Consider the following 22,157-nt stretch of genomic DNA (forward strand, 5'->3'; position numbering starts at 1 on the left):
TTTACAGTCTGTTTCTTGATGACCCTGATGAGGTCCACACGCCAAAGTGCATCTATTTAATGAACTTCTCTACATTTCTGCTATTGGTGAACGTTACACAACAATATGTCAAAGGAAAGGTAAACAGTGCACACCTCTGATTTGTGTTTTCAAACTAAAAGCCTGGTTTAGCATTTCGTTGGAGAAACTCCCCTCAGTGATGTACTCATCTTATAGTCTTCACTTTATTTGGTTACTTTTTGAACTGTAACACCAGTCTTATTTTCATTAATTTTACAGGTTGAATCACTGACTTAATAGACTTTATCAGTCCCAGCTAGTTTGACAGGCATGTTTGTCTCTGTGCAATTGCAGTGACTCATCCTTTAGATGAGGAAAATTGTAGGCTTTGTTTATCAGTGTGTCTTTAAAGGTCCCCCCCCCCCCCCATTGTTGTCTTTGCTGACTGTCACACCTCCTCCACCTCCACACTGCCTCTACCACACATGTGCATACCAAATATCATTCCTGCCTTACACACCACACTTTAATGATGCACAGTTGATGCTTCAAACAGAGGCTGGTTACGTGTGGTAGCTGTTTAGTTAACATCATGTATTTATCCAGCCTAAAGCAGTGATGCTGGTAAGCACTGAAGAAGACATCACAAAATCCACGAAGAAGAGTGAGGAATGGAAAACAGTTGTTTGGGTAAACTTAGGCTTTGGAAAACATGTGAACATGCTTATAGTTATTATATGGCATCATCAAGACATGCCAGTTACTGGAGCGAGGCTATAGAAATCAGGTGTCCCAGGACTGATCTCAGCTGATCTAAAAGCCTCTGGATGTAAAATCAAAGAGGGTCAGAGACATTACCAGAGCTTCGATCCTGGAACCTTTTGGCAATCAATATTATCGCATTTGTTTGTTTTTTTCACATTTAAGGTGAATGAAGTCTGCCAGAATAATAGCATCATGATGCAGGGTTGTAACATTTGAAAGACTGAAGTTGAAGAAAGCAGGTTTTTAAAATTGCATGCTTTTTGAATTGTGTTTGCTTCAATTGCTTCTGATGCGTGCCGGTTTGTAAGGGAATCTAACTACTGCACAGTGTCAAGCACATTTTTGGCTCAACTTAATTTAATGCAAATATTTGTTCATAGGGACAAATAAATCATGACATTAATATCAATGGGAGCTGTTAGCGCAGACAGTTTTCCACATGTGTGTTGTTGTCAACCCTGAGTGTTTGATCTGTATACACCAAAGCTAGCTGATATGTGATCAGTCAATACAGCTCAGACTACTAATGTACTACAAATGGAAACCAGAGCATAGTGAACCCATGACCCTCGATTCTACATCTCTATGTCGAATCTATAAATAGATATTACCAAAGCTCATATGCTATCATGACTTTGTGTGCATATGTAGTGTTAGAGAACCCCAGTTTTAAGTGTGTATTAAAAGTGTTCCAGGGTCATTATAACGACCCATCTAGTGCTCACATAAACCAATCTGTGGTCCTTTACTGGCACACAGGAGCAGTGATGGAGCATGAATACCTGCTGCACTTACAACTATGTGACCAAACACTTTAGTAATTATCATATGCATAAAGTTGCATGCATTGTGTGCTTTTTAAGCAGTTTAAGCTTTCTTTTTAAATCAGATCACACAGTCCAGCCTTTACTCCCATGCCAGTCAAAGAGCCTCAACTGCCTATGAACCCTTCCCAATCATCTACTCTCACCTACTTTCCCATGAAATTGAAAAAAAGTTATTTTTGAGGTGCTTTTGTGTCATTGAAAATGTTTTACTTTTTTATTACACAGAAGAGATGAGACTAAAATGTGCGTGCCGGACTGACGGACGTTCAGATTCTGTGATATTTCTCCTCTGTGTGTCTAACCTGCTGTTTGTCAAAACAATCAGAGGAGAGGGAGGGGAGGAGCGGTGTGTATGGGTGTGTGAAGCAGACACAGAGAGACAGAGGGAGGAGCTGATAGGTAGATTAAACATGTAGTTCTGCTCTGTATTCTAGAGGTAAGTCTTTACAAGACATTAAACTGAATGCAACAAGCCTTACCTTGAATAGTTGGAAAAACTCCATCAGCTGTTTAGTAGCATAGACTCCTAATGTTAGCTTCTGTTGCTGTACAAATATTAATCCAAAGTTGAAAATCTGTGTTAAAATCGGCAAGACAAATGCTAATTAGCGAGCCAAGGAGGGGACGAACTGTTACATTATGATGTGTTTAAAGACTATTGGACTTCTGACAACTCAAGAAGGATGAAATTAACTTATTATGATATGTTCAAAGCCACATGGAGAAAATCTGAATTTTATTTTTTGGTGAGAAATCTGAATAAATGTGGTCCTTTAAAGGAGAAATGTTTATTAGTTAACAATGTAAAATAGATATAAAGCATGAGTTCTGTTTAAAACAAATTATCTAATTTTTCCACCCTAAATGCACCAATTTTCCTATTAATATTACTGATATTATCAATAAAGAGTTTTGTAATTGAGTTCCATTAATAAGAGTACCATTATTAATAGGAAAAAAACAAATGATCCTCCAAAAAGTCTGTTATCCAATGTATGCTAGTATTTTTACTATTGATTGTACTAAATGACTGTTCATCTAATTTTCTAACATCTGGCTAATTTTTTTTTTTTTTTTGAGAGAAAATATGATGTGACTAAAAGCAATGACTTAAATGTAAGGACTTTTTTATTTAGAGTTTTCGTCGACTAAAAGTAGACTAAAACTGTGAAGGGAGAACAAGACTTAAATTTGACTAAAACTTAAACCATTTTTGTCTAAAGATTAAAACTAATACTAAATCTAAAAACAACTGCCAAAGTCAACACTGCTCCCATCTACTTAATGTAACAGAAAAACATGTGGTACATCTGAGTTGGTCCCTGTAACAGAATCCTGCCTGCCGTCCCATGGCAGTTATAGACTGACATTTAAATGTCAATTAGTGAAAGGTAAAGGTGTCAGGACGGTGATTAGAGATACTGTTACAGAATGATAGAGTAAGTTGATATGTGCAGGGAGCAGTTGTAACAGGTGTCAGGCTGACAGGGAGGGAAGATAATACTGTATCCTCAGGGGAGGGCAGTGGTCTGAATGTTGGTCTGGTAGCACTCATATGAATACATTGGTATTGTCTTTCAGACTAGTTTGAAGATTTTTACTTTGCAAGAAACAAGTCATCTTTCTGACAATTAGATTTGAGGACAACAATGTGATTAAACTTGACTGATAAATTTGTTCAAGGCCAAAGCAAAATGCAAAGCATTTATCTTGCTGAAACCAGTATGTATCCAGCTGTAGAGCTTTGATTTCTCCCCTGTGATGTTTTAATATTGTATAGCACTTTATTATAACTGTGTGGAACGCTTCTGGGGGGCCACTGAAGCTCATGAATCTCAAGAATGACCAAAATAAAATGACTAACAACTCTTGATGATACCAGTTCTGCCCAGACTCATCTAGTGTGCATGGTAATCAGTGATTTGGGCTAAGATTGCTTCAGTCTACTGGAGACTTTTTTTCAGATGACTCTCCATCTCTTAATATTCTTGAATTGTATGGAGTAATGGCACACGGTTTTGATTTATCTGTGTAAGATAAAACTGTCCTTCTGTCGCAGTTTTATTGATTTTTCACAGCATCAAATCTGACAGGAAAGTTTATTCATTGAAAACTCTCATACATGTAAGCAGACAGTTTGTTATGCAAAAAAAGCCACTTTGGTAAATCAAAAGTGTCCTGAATGGGTACATGCTGGTTTTTCACCCGAGAAGCCCTCTTATTAACACTCATAGGCCGGCTCACATCCTGTGAAATAACTTTGGACAAACTGTAGCACAGTGTTTATTTCAGATGGATGAAGACATTTTTATTGAACTTTTGGGTCCTGTGACTTGACTGTATAAGCAGAGTGGTTTATGATGTCCAAGTTTCAGCAGTAAAAATAGCTCATGAATTACAATTGGATGTTCCTGCATTATGTCACCTGACTTTCCCCTCCACTTAGCTCTAATCAAAACAACTATAGCCATAATTTTTTTTTTTTCCCCTTAAACGAGACATCCCAACAGATAAAACAACCAATTCTTTGAAAAGGGACAGTGGAAAGGGCCTTACCAGGTCACATCTGCAGACCTGCCCAAAGAATTGGCTGGGCCCCTAAAAACCACAGCGACTGGGCCCTCCCCAGTTATGGTTTGTTATCAATCCATGTGTGTAAAGCTATTAGTCGGTTCTGATGTTCAGATTACTTATTTGTACCACTGTTTCCAGTTTTTTTTTGTCATTTTCTTTGCAATTGGTGCATCTTTTTGGCATTTTTTTGCCACTTTTTACCTATTTTCACTACTTTCCAACCCTTTTTCACAACTGTAGACTCACGTTTTTGCCACTTTTTCGCTGTTTAGTCTCTGTAACCCATTGTTGCCACTTGTCACCCATTTTCCACTCTTTTTGCACTTTTAACTGCTTTTTACAATCTTTTCCCCTATTCTTGACACTTAATGCCTTTCTTAATCTTTTTTGCCACTTTTATCACGTTTTTGCCACTCTTTAATCACTCTTTACCACATTTTCTGCAATTATTTACAACTTTTAACCAAGCGGAAACCTCCGGTCCTGAAAAATGAAGTGCAAAGAATTGTAGTATGGCAGGGGTCTACTTGAGGCTGGCTGCAGGAACACTGGAAGTTCCGTCTGAACACATATTTAAAAGCCGTCTTTTACACCAGAAATAACCTGGTTTACAGGCTGGTTAAAAAAACAAACATGTCTCATTAGCTAATGTCTTCATGTGCTCTCACTGTACGGGGGTGGATTTTTTTTGTACCACAATCATTTAGATTATATTTAGGAAAAACCTCATTGTGCACTGGCTGGCACATCTCATTTGATTGACAGATCGCTCAACAGGCAGAAGCTATGTTTCTGTCAACCAGAATGCTAGCTAGCTAGCTGACAGGAAGTTGAGTTAGTGGGCGGGCTGTTAGGTTGATCCAAAGTTCGGCTGAGACCACAATTTTAATATGGAAGCCGCCGCGCGTTGGCTTCCAAAGCAGTTTGAGTCCAACTATTGTAAGTAGACGACTGATGCTACACAGGCCTAGTCCAATTCTTTTCACAGTCTATGGTTTTAACCCATTATCACTACTTTTTAACCCCTTTACATAACTTCGGTCTTAAATTTTTTAACTTTTTAACCACTTTTTGCCCATTTTCCCTCTGTAACCCAAAGTTGCTTTTCGATATCCTTTCACCAATTATTGGCCATTTAATGCTTTTCTTAATCCATTTTTGCCACTTTTAACCTCTGTTTAAAATCCTTTCGCCTATTAATGACCCTTTTATGCCTTTCTTAATCCATTTTTGCCACTTTTCCCCATTTCTGCTAATTGAACCCTTTTTTCCCCTTTTACCACATTTTCTGCCAATTTTTAGGTCTCTTAACTCATTTTTGCCAATTATCACATTTTGTCTCTGTTTGCAATTATTTATTTCTCTCTTAAAAGTTATTTTAGTTCCTTCTACTTAAAAGTCAAGCATCTTAATGTTTGCCTACATCATGGCCTATCTAGGAAGTCTGACGTTAGTTTCCAAATGATATAACTCTAACTCACATTGGCTATATTTTACTACAGAATGAATAAATAACATTTTTTTCTTTTGTTTTTTGATATGAGTGGATAATATTCAGATTACAAATAAAATATGGTTATCACAGGTTAAAGTTATAATGGACCATAGCCGCCCCGCTCACAGTTTTTCTGGACCCCAGAAATCTTTATCCTTGAATATCAATGTTAGAAGTGATAGCTCCTTTAATGAGCTCAAAGCTCTTAACTAATCACCAACTGCCTGTTCACAGCATGACTGAAATAAAATAACATACATACCAGTTGTTTTTGTAGCACAGTCATCTGGCTGCTGAGACTTTAAATTTATGAATAAATATCTGCAAAACTAACAACATACCCATCAGTTATCTGTGCTCTCTGGGGAGGCTGCTAAGCGAAGTTCATGGTTTTGAGACCCCTCCTGGCAGTGAAAATCAGGGAGTTACTCTGTAATGATTTACTATTTTACAGCTTTAAGGGAGTCAGTGATTCTATAGGGCTGAGTTCTCTGTGTTGATAACCCAGGGTCTTTCTGGTGAATCAAATGAAGCAGTTCTTATCATGTCCTAAAAGCAAAATAATTCCCTGGATTAACAGCATTTACAACCTGAGCAGAGGCATTATGTTAACACAACTTTCCAAATAGGCTTTATGGGGATAAAGTCCCTGCTTATTGGAAATCTAAGTGCTTAATGAAGTGGTACGCTGTACTCTTGCAGCATTAACACAGTAGCTGTTACCCTAGATCTGCTGTTGTTTGTTTATGGTCTTAACTTGCTCAAGATCCGTCTTTATTCTAAAACTGTGAAGTAAAATGCTGAGGGGAAAAAGAAGAAGATTGAAGGCCTCTGATTGGCCCAATTAAAAACTGACTGAAGAATATTCCTCCCATTTGAGGTATATATCATATTTTACAACTTTGTATTTCTTTATTAATACACAAGGAGGCGCTGCAAATTAAAAGCCCAGTGAAACAGGCTTTATTTACTTCTGCATGTTTTATGGACTTAATATATTCATATAGGATGCTTATAACATGTTTGACTACATATCCTGACAGCCGGGAAATATTTTCTCCATTTCTTACTCAAAATGACAGGAAAGTGGGAAAGCATGCAGGTAGAGCCACATTGTGGTTTGTGTGCATATGCTTGTGTGTGTGTATTTATTATGCAGCATGTCAGGCACGCTGCACAGAATGTCTCCTATTCATTGTGTCAGATGCAGTCTCAGTATGTGGCAGAGCTCGTCAGCTGTAGGCCCTTTTGGATGACAGCTGTTTCCCTGCCCACTCAGCCTTTGTAGCATTCACTCAATAGCCTTACCCTTTTAGACAATTAATCTGCCTCTTACTGTACAGGGTTAATTGCCAACCGATGTTCAAATGAGCCTGGAGAAAGGCACAGGGCTGCCCCTGCACCCTCAACAGATTCAGACCTATTTATCTCAAGGATTAAGGAAATCTTAGAATAAAACTTTTTCTTAGCAAATATTCACTCCAGACCAAAAAAAAAAAAGTCCCCTGTATAAGAAGGGACAAAACATGACTTTAGGGAACAGGGAGATGTACCCGCCAACTCCAAGTCTTTGTACATAAAGGGATTTTCTGATGAACTTTTCAATTTCCCCACCTGCTGGCTTTAAAGCTGTATTGCAGCCTGAGAATAGTGTGTCAGTCCCCGCTAAGCTTGCACAACAATTGATTGTGCTTCACCCGAGGGGGGGCGGGGTGTGTGGCGAGGGGTATCACAATAGCCTGAAAAGAATGAGCCCCTAAGTGAGTATATTGTTGTTGCAGCACATGACCTGCTTAGCGAAGAGGAGTGACACCAAAGTGACATCATGGGATGATGACAGACTGTGGTGTGAGGTCATGGTGTTTATGGCCATGGTGCCAGGCTGTAGACAGCAGCCATGAATACTGGGGAACTAGGCTAATGGGTACTGTCTATAAAACCATATGTAGAATAAATACAGGGCGGGTTTTAGTGATTTGGAGGCCCCAGGCAAAAACAGATATGAGGCCTTTCTCCATTTAGCAGTCATAGCAAGTGAGAAAAAATATTTGGAGGCGTCTTTTTTCTGGTAAAAAAGAACGAGGCCAAAGGGTGCACTCAAATAGGAACTTTAAGTACCCAAACGCCCAACAGTACTCACCTCTTAGAGGACCATCTTCACTTAAATCACCTGCATGTAAATATTTTTGGCATGTCTGTATGCCAGGTTTAACTCATGCAAATAAAAATGATATGCTCACTCTTAGTTCAATATCGGTTCCTCTGCAACAAGTTTGTAGTCTTTGCATGGCACTAATTTCATTTAATTGTTCCAACATATAAAGGATTTATCTTAAGCCAGGGGTCCTCCCAGGGACTTTATGTAGAGCAGGGGTTCTCAACTTTTTCAGCCCACGCCCCCAAAATAAAGGTGCCTGAGACCAGGGACCCCCACTATACCTGAAGGTGGTTTAACAGCCATGCACATTCAAGAACAGGTGAAATGGAAATACAAAGTGGGAAAAGGTGGTTTTAACCGGCAAAAATTGGTTTACTAAGGCAGAAAGTGTCAAAGTGGGTAAAACAGGTAAAAATGGGTATTACAAATAGTGAAATGTGGCTAAAATTCCCAAAAATGGGCATAAAAAGTGGTGAAAAGGGGTTTATATTGCCAATAATGGGTCAGCTGAGCCCACTATAGGCGGAAAGTGGCAAGAAATGGTTTAATACTGGAAAAACAGGCAGAAAAAAAATGATGGACTGGGTTAAAAATGGCAAGAACCATGGGTAAAAATAGGCAAAAATGTGTCCAAATTGTGCCAAAAATGGATGAAAAATGGCAAATAATAGTGTTGAAATTGTGTGGGGAAAAGTGAAACAAATAAATACTTTCATCATTAGAATAGTAATAATAGTTGGACACACTTTTCAGTTTCATATTGAGGGCATTTTTATTCAGGACGCTAGCACCACTGCTCCTGATGCATTGATATCATCAGTAAATCACAGCTGGGGAGGACCCATTCTCTGTGGATTTGTCAGGGGCACAGACTAATCTGTGTGCAAACTTATTTTTTTACAGATTCTTTGATTACATAATGAAAATGTTGTAATTATTTGATATCTATCAGAGAAGATAAATTCATATCTGATGAGGATATTTGGACATAATAGTGAAAAAGCAAAAGGGTTATTTGAAAAGACTTTTTCAGTCTTTTGTGTCAACTACATCAGTGATCATCAACTGGCGACATCAGGCCCCCCACATCTTCCTATCCATCCCCCACGCCATTATTGACTCCATAAAAATGCAGAAGAGAAGATAGGTAGTGATATATCAGTTATCATTTTATAAGCTCCCTACAGCTATTAAAACTACTTTTAAAACAACTGAAATTAAATCAGTTCAATAAGAATGACTTTATGTTTTGTTGTTTCATTAATCCACATGTAGCAGAGTCCCGCTTGGGTTTTTTTTTTCAAATCTCTAAAGAGGATATTGACGTCAAACCCAGATATGGGCAACATGAAGCCCCAGAAATGTTCGGCTGATATATCTCAGTCGCCCCCCTGTGGCTAGCTGCGGTATAGGGACTGATCTCCCTGTTAGAGAGTAAAAATACTGTAAATTAGCAGGACAATAAAAATCTTCCAACAAACAATCTGTTAAAAAGACCAACATTTTCTGATATAAATGAAGTCTATTTGAGAGTGTGCCTCCCTAAGTGCCCATCAAGGACAAAGCTGGCCCATGTATAATGGTAGTTGATGATCTCTGGACTACATCTTTAAAAGCCAAAAGTCACATGTAAACACAGTCGTTAATCAGACCAATACACCAGGAATGTTACACCTTTGCACAGATGAAAATGTTGGAAAAACAAAGTACAAACTGTATGTTCTGACCAGCAGTTGTCAATGTGAGCTGATCTGATGTTACTATTACTGATGTATGAGGATCTAGACCAGAGGTCATCAACTACACAACTACATTTGTACCAGGGCCAGCTTTTGCCTTGACGGGCATTTTAGGGGCCAAACTTAAGTAAACTAAAATTTTTAAAAGTTTGAATAAACTCATTTTGTTCAAATGTATTTTTATTTTCTTTCAAATGTATGGCATTTTTAGCTTAAAACAGTGAGCTCAGTTGCTTTATCGCAAGCCACAAGGTGGTGATTGAGATTTTTTAGTAGAATATTTCTATTATTTTTATGTTGTCCATCAATGAGTATGACACTCAAATGCTGTGTAGTGATAGGTGAAATACCCAAGCAGGAAAATGCACAGGACTGGGCAGTTTATTGCAAATTAGATTAAATTGCAATATGGCCTTCTGCAATTTCCAAATTGAAGAAGGTGCAATATTTCTTTAACCTGAAAATACTAGTTTTAACTGTTTTTTTTTTTTGTTTGTTTGTTTGTTTGTTTGTTTGTTTGTTTGTTTGCAGCAGAGATGTTATGCATTACATGTCATGCAATCATTTAAGTTCCTTTTTTTTTTGATAGTCTGCAAAAAATCAAATTTTCATCATTTTTGTACATTTTTCTTATTGAATATGAGAATAACCCAAAAATGATCACTCCCTTCAATACAAGAATTCATATCCGATATGCAATACAAGTCAAAATCATCACAATAAGTTATTTTTTCAAAATTGCCCTTCTTTAATCTCATATTGTGTTGGTTTTAATATAGAATGATTTAATGCTTGTGTTTGTTGGAAAATATATAAGATGAGGAACTTCAGAAATAATCATATCAAATCACAATCACAATATTGGGGGGAAAATTGCAATTAGATTATTTTCCCGTATCGTTCAGCCTTAGCTGAAGCCAAAAGTTGGAACATGAAAAAATGTTTTTTTCCTCTGCACATTTTCTGAATTTAATAATGTTCTTGGGGCCAGATGTGGCTCCCCGGCTGCCAGTAGAGGATCACTGCTCTAGACCGTTTCTTGTTTCGCCAGCTATGCTAAAAATGCATTCTATCATCTTCGTATATTAAGACACAGAATGTAAAAGACTTAATTTAAAGATATTTTTAGCATCATTTTGTAATGAACATTAAATACACCACGCTCAAAGTTGCTATATTAAATTGATTGCATGATATTAAATCAGTGCATGTGGTTTTGAAAACTTTGGTCACATTTTGTCGAGCCAGTCAAGAATATCTCATGAATTTGCAGTTCAAGAGCCTTTAATCATCTTCCTGTACATGGTGTTGGTTTTAAGCTGCAGTGAGTGATCTGTTTATGCAGCGAGTGCAACAGCCTCAAATAAAACCACTTTGCAGTAAACGCTGAGCGCCTCTGCCTAAACAAAGATAGAGCTTTGACCGGGATAGTATCAGGCAAACAAGTGAACACCCCATTAACTGCTCATTACATCTCAGAGGAACCACAGATGGTTAACCCACATTCTCTCCTGGGATTACCTCTCTGAGGGCTAACTTCCACAGACTGATGCTAGATGAGATTTGTGCCCTTTTCTTCATCTTCACCACGCTGAGACCTCAATGTAGAGCGTTGAAATCAAACTGGGATTAAGTGCTGCCTGCGGGCATTAGAGGTGCTAATGCGCGTGTGTGCATGTGTGTTTGTGCGTCCACAAGAAGTGTGCTCTGTCTCAATGGCAATATCTGCTGTCCCTTATAACTGAACCACTAGTAGTATTTGACTTAAATGCTTTAGTAATCTAAAGTATTTTTAATCCTATTTTTTCTCTTATTGGATTCTATTGTAAATCGTTCTTATCCTGATCAAAGTTATTGCTGAAGCAAAATGGTTAAAGATGCTTTTTTATACACTATGATAATATACTCTATTGTTTCAGGAGCCTATTTTTTTTATTGATACTATGTTGACCAGAATGTTCTGCTCTCCCTCATGGTCACTGTGTGTGTGATCAACAGTGGCTCGTTCCACCATATGCTTGGCCATCTTGCCCGCTGTTCCTTCAGGCAGCTGACACCTCTCACATCTGTCCATGTTAATCATGATTAGCTGGCTCTGGTTCATGTACGCCTGCAAACTTGCAAAAACAATGATGACTGCTGCACTCTATAAATAGATCCATGCAGCTCCTGCTAGAGTGGATTGTACCATCACAGTGTTAAATAATAATTTTTCACCCTCTGAAAGGCCGTATTAGCTATAAGATTGTTGCTGTGGTGTGGTTATTTTGCAGCACATTTGGTGCATCAGTTTTACTCCAGGTCTTTCCACGCACATTTGGAAGAGAGGGCATCAGAGGGTTCACATGACCTAAAGAAAGACAGCTTAGACTTTTTACCCTGTAGATTTGAATGAATTGTTGGAATTCTTGAAATAAAGCATTTGATTTTAGAAAGTTTGGCTTGGGTCACTCATCTGTTGTGCATTACAAGTAAAAAGAAATTTAAATAAATGCAGTGAGCTTGTTTATATAAATGGAGCTAGTGCTGTTGTCTTAAAGACTGCTGTGGTGTTGAACTGGACTGCAGAGCAGACATGCTGTTTTGTCTGCCATTGGCCTTTTTTCTTAACAAAGCATCTGTCTTTAACGTGAAAACCATTTGCCAGAAGCCATGGCATAATGTTCTGTTTTTACTCATAATAAAAGACAGAGCCATGTTTACTTTTAAGTTTTTGGCCTTCATGTTAAGCCAGACTATCTGTTTTTGAGCTTTAAAATATGTGTAAAGACATGAGGTTGGTACATTTGATCCCAACATGAGGCCCTGCCTCATTTACCTAGAGGCAAAGGTCGATTCAGACTCAGAAACTTTGTCGTAGCAGAAAAATGTCTCAGGCATGGTCCAACATAACTCTTCCATACAAATAAATCCCAAAGGAAATTGACCCCCAAACAATGCAAATACTTTAAGTTAGACTTTTAAAATTTCTAAAATACTTGAAATTCTGCTATGCTTCCAACTTTGTGGCACCCAATTCCAACATGGCTGTGCCCCAGTGCAGAAAGCAAGAGCTATAAAGACATAACTGATGAGTTCAGTGTGGAAGACCTTCACTGCCCCACACAGAGGCCTGACCTCAACCCCATCAGGCACCTTTGAGACGAACTGGAACGGAGTTTGTAAGCCAGACCTTCTCATCCAACATCAGTGCCTGACATCATGAATGCTCTAAAGAATGATTTGGCAGAAATGATCACAGAAACACTCCAGAATCTTGAGGAAAGTGGAGGCTGTTACAGCTGCTAAAAGGGGGGCAACTCCATATTAAAGTACACGTATTTTAACAAAATGATAGTCCCTGTTGGGGTAATGTTCAGGAGGGCAAATACTTTCATATAGTGTATTTATGGCAGCATGAATAAAGGACTGACAGAGACTGCTTTCATGGTGTGGGAGCTGGAAAAAAATGCTGGAAAGATTTGTGCAGTGGATGTGTGGTATCTGCTGTGATGTGGTTTGCTTTCCTTTGAACTGCTTGTTTATGGAATGCTGATAATTGAGTGCAAGAACACAGCATTTTGAAACTTCTCTTTTCAATAAAAATAGCCAGACAAAACTAAATCTGAAATATAAATACCCAAATCCTGAAAGTACTTGCTCATCACCTCTTAGATGAGCATCATAACTCAAACTCCCCACATGAAAGTCCTTAAATTAACAACAATCTACCCATTCATTGTCTTGATGTGTCCATGGGGATCTACTAAACTATAATTTGCTTGATATGAAGGTGTTTGGGGGCTTTTTGAACAGCAAGGGGGTCCTCAAAAGGCACTTTTTCAATATTTACAATCTATTTGATGCTATTTTTCCTCTCTTAGACAAGTATTTCAATTTAAAATGCATATCTTAATCATTAAAAGTCATTGAAGAGGTCCCTTGAAGCTCCAAGCTACTGCCTATCTTTGCCTACTGTTAAATCCTTCTATGCCTTTGGTATAAACACCTAAACACAATTTATACACTTATGTTAATTATGACATTAGCTACATCTGTATTTTACATAAAGCCCAGTTTCCCAGCTGCCAGAGTATATAGCAGGATATTTAAGTGCAGGTCACAGCTTGCTTATAGGTTAGTAATTGATACGCTCATTTCTACCATGCATGCTTCACAGCTGATTTACACCTGACTGCATAACTGCCTGCTCTGACACAGTTACATGGATGACTTATCATGAGTGTGTGTGAAACGATGATTATGCATATCATTTCAGTAAAACAGTATGTGGTCTGTACATAGTATGAAGAAAGTACAGGGCCTATGAAAAGTATTCACCCCCTCGGTTGTTTTATCCTTTAACTGATTTTATAAATCAATCATGGTCAATTTGGCTTTTTTGACAAACCCCATCCCAAAAAAACACTCTTTAATAAGAATATGTAAGATTAAACATGTAATTGCATGAATATTCAACCTATTTAAAGTGACTGACCTAATTCAACACAGTTGGTGCCAATAGTTTGACAATTATGGAAATGGGGATCACCTGAGTGTAGTGAATGTGACTCAAGTGATTGTAGTATAAAGACACCTGTGTCTGGAAAGTCCACTCACTGGCTGATCAGTATTCCTGGCTACCATTACACCATGAAGAAAAAAGAACACTCCGAACAACTCAGAAAAAAAGGCTATTGAAAAGTATGTCAGGGGATTGATGCAAAAGTATTTCCAAGGCAACATCCCCCAGAGTTTACTTAAATCCATCGTCAAGAAATGGAAAGAATATGGAACATGTGTAAACCTCCCTATCAGGGCTTCCTCCCAAATTGAGTGACCATGCAAGAAGGAGACTAGTGAGGGAGGCCTACAAGACACCTATGACTACTCTGAAGGATTTACAAGCTTCAGCAGCTGAGATGAGAGAGAGTCTGCATACAACAGCTGTTGCCCAGGTTCTTCACCAGTCAAAGCTTTGAAGGAGAGTGGCAAAGAGAAAGCTACTGTTGAAAAAAAAAAAAAAAACGTAATCAGTCTTGACTAGAGCTGGTCAAAGGGCATGTGAGAGACTCCATGGTCAAGTGGAAGAAAGTTTTTTAGTCTGATTAGACCAAAATGGTTCTTTTTGGCCATCAGACAAGGTGACGTTTGGCAAACACCAAACACTGCACTTCACCACAAACACACCATATATACTGTGAATTACAGTGGCGGCAGCATCATGCTGTGGGAATGCTTCTCAGCAGCCGGCCTGGAAGGCTTGCAAAGGTAGAGGGTAAAATTAATTCAGAACAATATAGGAAAATCTTGGAGGAAAATGTTATTCAGTCTGCAAGAGAACTACAGCTTGGGAGAAAATTCACAATGACCTGAAGCATACAGCGAACACAGACGTTCCTGACAAAGACAACAAGGTGAATGTTCTGGAGTGGCTGAGTCAAAGCCCAGACCTCAGCACAAGAGAAAATTTGTGGCTGGACTTGAAAGGGGCTCTTCATGCCTGAACCTGACGGAACTTGAGCAGTTTTGCAAAGAAGACTGGAGTAAAATTGTAGTGTCCGGATGTACAAGCCTGACTGAGACCTATCCACACAGACTCAGTGCTGTGATTGCAGCCAAAGGTGCATCTACTAAATACTGACTTGAAGGCAGTGAATGTTTATGCAGTCACTTACATCACATATTTTTATTTCACTAACAATACTTTGTAGAAATTTGTTGGTAATGTGGGCATTGTATGGTATAAAAATCAAGCTGCAGGATTTTGATTCAACAACTGTTGAGAGCTGCTTTTTCTTAGTGTTTTGAGACTGGTTTCTGTGAGTCTGTTGTAAAGCTTGTTTGTGCCATTTTGCTGGTAAATTACAAATGTACAATGGATGACATCTGGTTGTGTTTTTGCCCCTTGTACACAAAGCCCCTCTCAGTATTTGCCTCTAGTTTCATTTTTAGTTCATCTCTTTCAGTTCCACCATTCCTGTTGATCCAAAAAAGACCATTTATTTTTAGGAGTGGTGCTGGATTTAAAGGGTGGACGTGTCTGGTCTCCACAGGAAATCGCTCCCACGTCCCAGACAAAGTGGCAGAGCATTCCCACACCCATTTGAAGACAATGAAATTGAAAAACATGTTGGATTTAAACATTAAAATAGAAGCTGAAATTGTTGGTCTTGGTTTATTAAGACTGAAATAGAGCAACTTCATTCTGAGCTGACAAGCACGGATAAGAGAAACAAATACTTAGGAAGGAATATATGACTTGAGTGTTTTAGCATTTTTTACATTTGTTTGTTTGCATACGAGTGTGTATATTTTGAAGGGAGACGGAGCCTCTGAGGCAGAGGCCTTGTTTCTGTCCTGCCTTCCCCTGCACTCAATGAGGCAGTGTTTTGGACTAGGGCCCAGGACCAAGCCTTAGGCAAGCTGCTTCACTCCAGCCTCTCTAGAGCGCTGACTCTCACTGACATCACATCAGCTGGAAACACACAGTGGGCTATGTGTGAGTGAGGTGTAGATTCTCCATTCAGCTGGATCTCTGCAGCAAAATTAAGCTGTCTTTTCTCCTGGTGCTGTAACGGTGAGGGTGTCATCATAAGGGGCAGAACCTGACTGAAAGGAAGAAAAATCAGCTCACTATGGCCGTGCGCATCATTCGAGGGATGGAGGACCTGGTGGCATCAAGCAGTCAGCTCGTCTGGGGCCTGGCTCATGAAACCTTGAGGAGGTGGTACAATCATGGGTTCATGCCGTGCAGACGCTTTCTTGAAGCCTGGTTTAGGATTGGAAAGTGTTACCAGGTATGACAGCTTCCCTTGCAAAGGTAGAGTCAATAATGTTGGGAAAAAGAAAAACCAAGCTTGATGGTCATGGGTTTTAAGGGCAGCAGTTCATGATAACTGGTAGATTGAGTTTTTGATCTCACATTGACTTTTTGTGGTTTATAGTTCTTGGATTGTCTCTTCAACTTTTCTCAGTGGAAAGTGAGTCCAGTTTTTTTTTTTTTTTTTTTTTTTTTAATCTGGCTCATTAGCATATGCATGTGTTTATTTGTGTGAACGTGTGGAGGCGAAGGCTGTTTCTTAGTGAGGCACAAAGCCTGTTTTTAACAAGGGCCCACACATATGGCAGTCATTACAAAGCAGCATGACTAGCTGTTTGATCTGGCTGTCTGGCTGACGAGGAGAGCGTTCAAAGTTGTCTTTGAAATGCTTTGTAGCTGAACACCTGAAGACTGTCTGTGTGGCTTGCATTAGTTCTGTGTGAACTCTAAAGTGCTCTGGTTTAACTTTTTGCTCTGACAGCATGGTGCCATGAAAAAAGCCTTGTCTTTGATAGATCTTTGAATTACTCTAAAACTGTAGCAGCAAAATCAAAACTGCCATATCAGCACTACAATCACTCTTGACACAAAGTTTTCATAATGAATATAATTTTGACAATTAATGTAAATATGATGCATTTCAGAGGGCAACCTCTGGTATATCCTTAGGTGACAACGTCTTTTCTGTTCCTTTAAAAAATACACTTGAGAGTACATTAACAGCCATCAGAGCTTCTTTTTTAAAGAGTTTATTCACCAGAATCCTCTAATTTGACTCACATCACTTTCAGAAAAGGATTTAAACCTCAGTGAAAACACCAGTACCACTCCATAGAAACCCTTTTTCTTTCATGTCAATTCTGCAGATCTTCACTCAAGAAAATGTGAAAAAGAGTATTGTTTAAAACATGTTTTTAAGATGAAAAGTGTAAGAAATACGTAGAGAACCTCCAGTCTGAGCAACGACGTTATATTGAGTAATCATCATTACAGATGTTGTTCCAGAGAATGCTATTTGTTACTTCTTTGTGCACTACAACTCTTTATGCATGATTTATTTTCTTTTATCATCTTTTTTCTCATGATATTTTATTTTAGTTATTTATTCATTGCAAGGGACAGTGCGCATTAATGAACATGTAAATGTGCAAGATTGTAGCCATAGGCTAATGTCTATCTGTAGTCCCCTGTAGGTCGATGGTATACATATTAAACGTGTACTTAATGAAAGTGAAAATCTACATAGAATTAGACAACACCAAGAGACCAGACCAAATAAACAGTACAATATGGCCGTATGACTGCCAAGGAATAAAGTGACTGCTGTAGTCAAATGCGTGTGGTGTTAACGTGCATCAGGCAGATGGTAAAATGCTCTAGTGCTAAAGTGCTGATGTATTGCAAATGATCTTGAGTGTGCTTATATTGATACCCTCATGCAGTGGTTCCCAGCCTGGGGTCCAGGCACCCCTAAGGGGGGCGCAAAAGATCTCAGGTGGCCGTTGGGCCCTGTCTGCTCTGACGTTGTCAAAATTAGATGTACATATGTATCATATATATCAAATTATGATTAGCAACATAATATACAACAGCAAATAAGGACTAATGCAACAGATGGAAAAATAAGCAAATCTGTTCATTTTTAGATCAAAAACATCCAAATTTAGGAGAAAACAAAACAACATTTAGAGATTATTAATATGTATATTTACAAGAAAACAAATTAGAATTTCAGAGTTTAAAAGTTGGAAATTTCCAAGAAAACAAAGACATTTCCAAGATTAAAAAGTCTTAAATTTTCACATTAGAAACTCAAAAAATATGAAGTTTTTAAAATAGTGAATTAACAATAGTTTGAGGTCAAAAATTTACAAGAGACAAAACTGAACACAGTAGTTTTAGACTTTATAATCTCATAAATTCTTTATTTTGGTTTGTACATTTATGACTTTTACAGTCGAACATTTCTATTTTGTTCTTCGAAAACTGACTTTTTAAACTTGAGAATTTCAAGCTAACTGTTATTTTTCTTGTGTGGCCCTAATACACTATGATAATAATGGATTGTTGGGATTTTGTCAATGACAATAATTTACACTGATGTGTACTTTTTCCAAGTGGATGCTGAACTTTTCTTAGATATGAGTAGTGGAAGTCCAATGGAAAAAGGCTGGGAACCACCGCCCTAATGGAAAATCCTTATCCATGCAAGTCTTTATCAGTGCTTCAGGTATTAGCTTAAAAAGTTTAGCATTGGTTTCAGCAGTTAGGAAAATTTCTGCCAATATTCACAGCAGATCTATCATTTGTGTAAATATATCGATAAAATGTGCAAGTGTACTGTCAGGTATACAGTGTATTCAGAAAGTATTCAGACCCCTTTCACCTTTTCCCCCTGTTTTTCTTATGTTGCAGCCTGATGCTACAGTAGAAAAAACATTTTTGAATCATCATGACTCTGAAAATGAGTGGCTCACTGTTTGCTCCACATCAGCTTGTTAACTAAGCCCTTTGTCAGTCCTCTCAAGTTTTGATGTCACTGCCCTGAAACAATGCAACACTGATATATAGGCCAATGAGAGAATGGTGCCACTGACAGCAACAACAGTTTATAAAATGGTTATAGCTGTTAAACCCAGATTGAACTGTTGGGTGTGTGTCATTTATAGCTGCTATTATTTTTCCAACAAGGGCACATCAAACACTGATTGGCTTTTCAGCTTTTCATCAAGGTTTTATTGAGCTAAAATGGCTATTTCTCCTCTTTTAAATCAGGGAAAAAAAGATGTTTGCTTCCTCTCGACCAATCAGATGTGGAGCTTTTTTTCTGCTGTGAAGCTGACATTTAACTGTCAAAAAATGACTAAAAAAGAAAATATACAAAAGAATACTAATGTGACTGAATACTTTGTCAAGAAAAAAGGTTTTAGCTCCATAGATTTACATCATAATCAGGTTTAGGGTGCTCATAAAAAGTGTCAAAGTAGTTCATACATAATAAAAGTGTTGTGACTGTTCTGTTGTGAAGCAGATATACAGTTTGTCCTGGTAGACTGAAGCCGCCTGAAAGTGACCTCAAAACCTGAGGCCTCTTTACATCACAATGACCCCCTCTTTTTTTCCAGAGGGTCAGAGCAGTGGGATGCCATGTTTTTGCAGGGGTCACGGATATAAAGGCACCCTGGTCAAATTCCTGGGCAACAAAGCATCCGGTTTACAGGAACACAATGTTTATGTATTGAAGTTCTCACTTAAGTTCAGATTAGACAGCCATTAATGGTCATTTAATTATTCTGATTACATTATCTTTGCTAATAACTGAGGTATAGTGATGGCATTTCACCAAAAACAAAATAGATAAGTGATTCTCAGCTGGTGGGTTGGACCCAAAAGTGGGTCATGAATGCATGCCTGAAAAAAAAAAGTTCCAAAGGGTCACTGATGTAAGGAAGCCCTTAGCTGGCATGCATCCATTTCCATTTGACTCTGCTTTGCTGTGATAATGAGTCAATTTCTGTTATGTTTTTTAAGATTTTGGTTTATTTATCTTGGGATAAGAAAGCTGGATTTCCTTATTTCTTAAGATTTCTAAAAAACAACCAAAATGAACATGCTTTTGTAAGAAACAGAGTAAAATTGAATAAACGTATGCACCTCTTTCCAGGGCTTTTGTCATTACAGAGATGGCAGTGGGTGCTGGACCAGATGAGAATGATCATGTAATTTAAAATTTACAATAAACAATAAAAAAGTCGTATCCTTATCTAATGCTAAAGTTCTGCTGACTGCAACAGAATGAAACAAAAACACCTGGGATGCTATTCAACTGTGCAGAAGGCCTTAATTCTTTTTGCATTCAATTTTAATTTTAATGATTAATTTTAATGTTTTATTTTTATTTGAAATTTTTTTTTTACTTGTTTTTATTTTCATTTTAATTTTTATTGTTATTTTTATTTTACTTCTTAACAGCAAATAAGCCTTGACATTTCAATGTTTCATATATTATTTTCAGACTGCTTTGAATTGAATTGAAACAACAATAGCATTTGTGGAGGTTTATTGCCAAGAGGAAACTCAGACATTGTTTATGACTCATTTATTCCCACATCATTAGAACTGTTACCAATCTTTTTAGTTTTACACTTTAAGTATGCTCTTCTCCCTGGGACATTTTGAGTATGGCTGTCTTTCCCAGATGTCTCTCACCTATTCACTTTGCCCAAAGACAAATATACATTTAGGTGGATGATGATATACTCATGCAGAATTGTCTTGCAGGGATTGACATCAGGGATGTTTTTCGCAATTTGGAGGCCTCAGGCAAAGACCAATGTGAGGCCATTCCCCATCAGCTAAATGCAATCGTAGAGAGTGAGCTAAATAATTTATTGCCACAAAACAGAAATCTGCAAATTCATTATCTCAGTGTGTCTATAGGGATCTGAACTATATATAATTGACATGGAGGCATAGTAGGGCTTCTTAAAGGGCTTGAACCGTGCTGTTAGAGCCAGGGTCCTAAACTAGCAAAACAACAGAAGCACTTTATCATGAGTTAGTTTTAATCATCAATCTTTGGTCTGACATTTTAATGTTTGTTTTTAATTCATTTGTCTGATTGTGAATGGTTTCACCCGTTTCTGTGTTTCTCGTGTGCAGCAAATCCATCTGGTGTGTCAGGTTAGCTATTTATTGTTTTTGTCTCTGGAATGCCAAAACTCACTTTACCTTTTCAGGTAATAAAGAACTTTGAACTTTAAATGACTAGAAATTGAGGCCTCTTGGAGCACATGTCCACATGCAACAGCCCACTTTTGCCTCAAGGTAAAACCCCGTATAATTGTCTCGTATCATGTTATCTGTCTTCCTACAGATGACGGAGGGCCGTCAGTGCCAGATCCACCTCCTTGATGGCAGGAAGCTGGAGCTGCTGGTTCAGGTATAGTTGACTCTTCCTGCTTACCTCCTTTGCACAAATGATGCTGCACACCATTGAAAAGTATAAACTGGATTTTAATTCCTTTTTTGCTTTGATTATTGTCGATTTGACCATGACAGCTTTTGAATGAATAATCAGAAGATTTTTGTTTTGCTGTTGACTTCACAGCCCAAGCTGTTGTCCGTTGAGCTGTTGGATTTGGTGGCGTCACATTTTAACCTGAAGGAGAAAGAATACTTTGGATTGTCCTTCATAGATGACACGTAAGCGCTTTTCCTTTTTGTAATACACTTCTGAAAAAGAAACTATCTGTTAGTACTCTCTACCAAGTTTTCCCCTGTTTTGTGATTGATCCTTGTTTTACCTCCTCAGTCCCTGTATGTAGAAATACAGACATTACATTTTGGCTTTCCTACAAATAATTTCTGCTATTCGAATTTTATGATAATTGTCTGTAATATCCATTGACATTTAAGTAATTTACTTGAAATTCTGGAAGAATTTGCCATGAAATTTTCAGGAATTTTCATTGATATTTTTGTTTATATACCCTGGAAATTTTCAAATGTTTTATTTTTATTTAACCTTCATTAAACCAGAAAACCTCAGTGAGATTAAAAATCTCCTTTTCAATAGATTTTTGTGGAAATATTCAGGAAATGTCTGTGTATTCTGGACAGTGTCATTGGAAGTCTGGGGCAGGGATATTGTTGGATGTTTTCATGGTAATTTTGATTTTTTTTTTTTTTTTTTTTTTTTTTTTTTTTGCAATGTTTAGGGCAATTTTTTTTTTTGAAATTTTCCCTGTAAATTTGGGAATTTTATTAGAATTTTTTTCAGGGAGTCCTCTTTAAC

At 37.9% G+C, this 22,157-nt stretch overlaps 1 protein-coding gene across 4 annotated transcripts in view; it reads left to right on the plus strand.

Annotated features, from left to right (window-relative positions):
• Positions 1–22,157, plus strand: part of frmd4ba (FERM domain containing 4Ba) — a 66,199-nt gene that overhangs the window by 13,185 nt on the left and 30,857 nt on the right. For all 4 annotated transcript variants that reach the window (XM_041783492.1, XM_041783493.1, XM_041783490.1 and 1 more), the window contains exons 2-3: positions 21,237–21,302; positions 21,471–21,565. In XM_041783492.1, the coding sequence (XP_041639426.1) occupies positions 21,237–21,302; positions 21,471–21,565 (161 nt within the window). The remainder of the gene's footprint in view (positions 1–21,236; positions 21,303–21,470; positions 21,566–22,157) is intronic.

The sequence above is a fragment of the Cheilinus undulatus genome, linkage group 3 (assembly GCF_018320785.1).
Source record: "Cheilinus undulatus linkage group 3, ASM1832078v1, whole genome shotgun sequence".
In the NCBI taxonomy this organism is placed as follows: domain Eukaryota; kingdom Metazoa; phylum Chordata; class Actinopteri; order Labriformes; family Labridae; genus Cheilinus; species Cheilinus undulatus.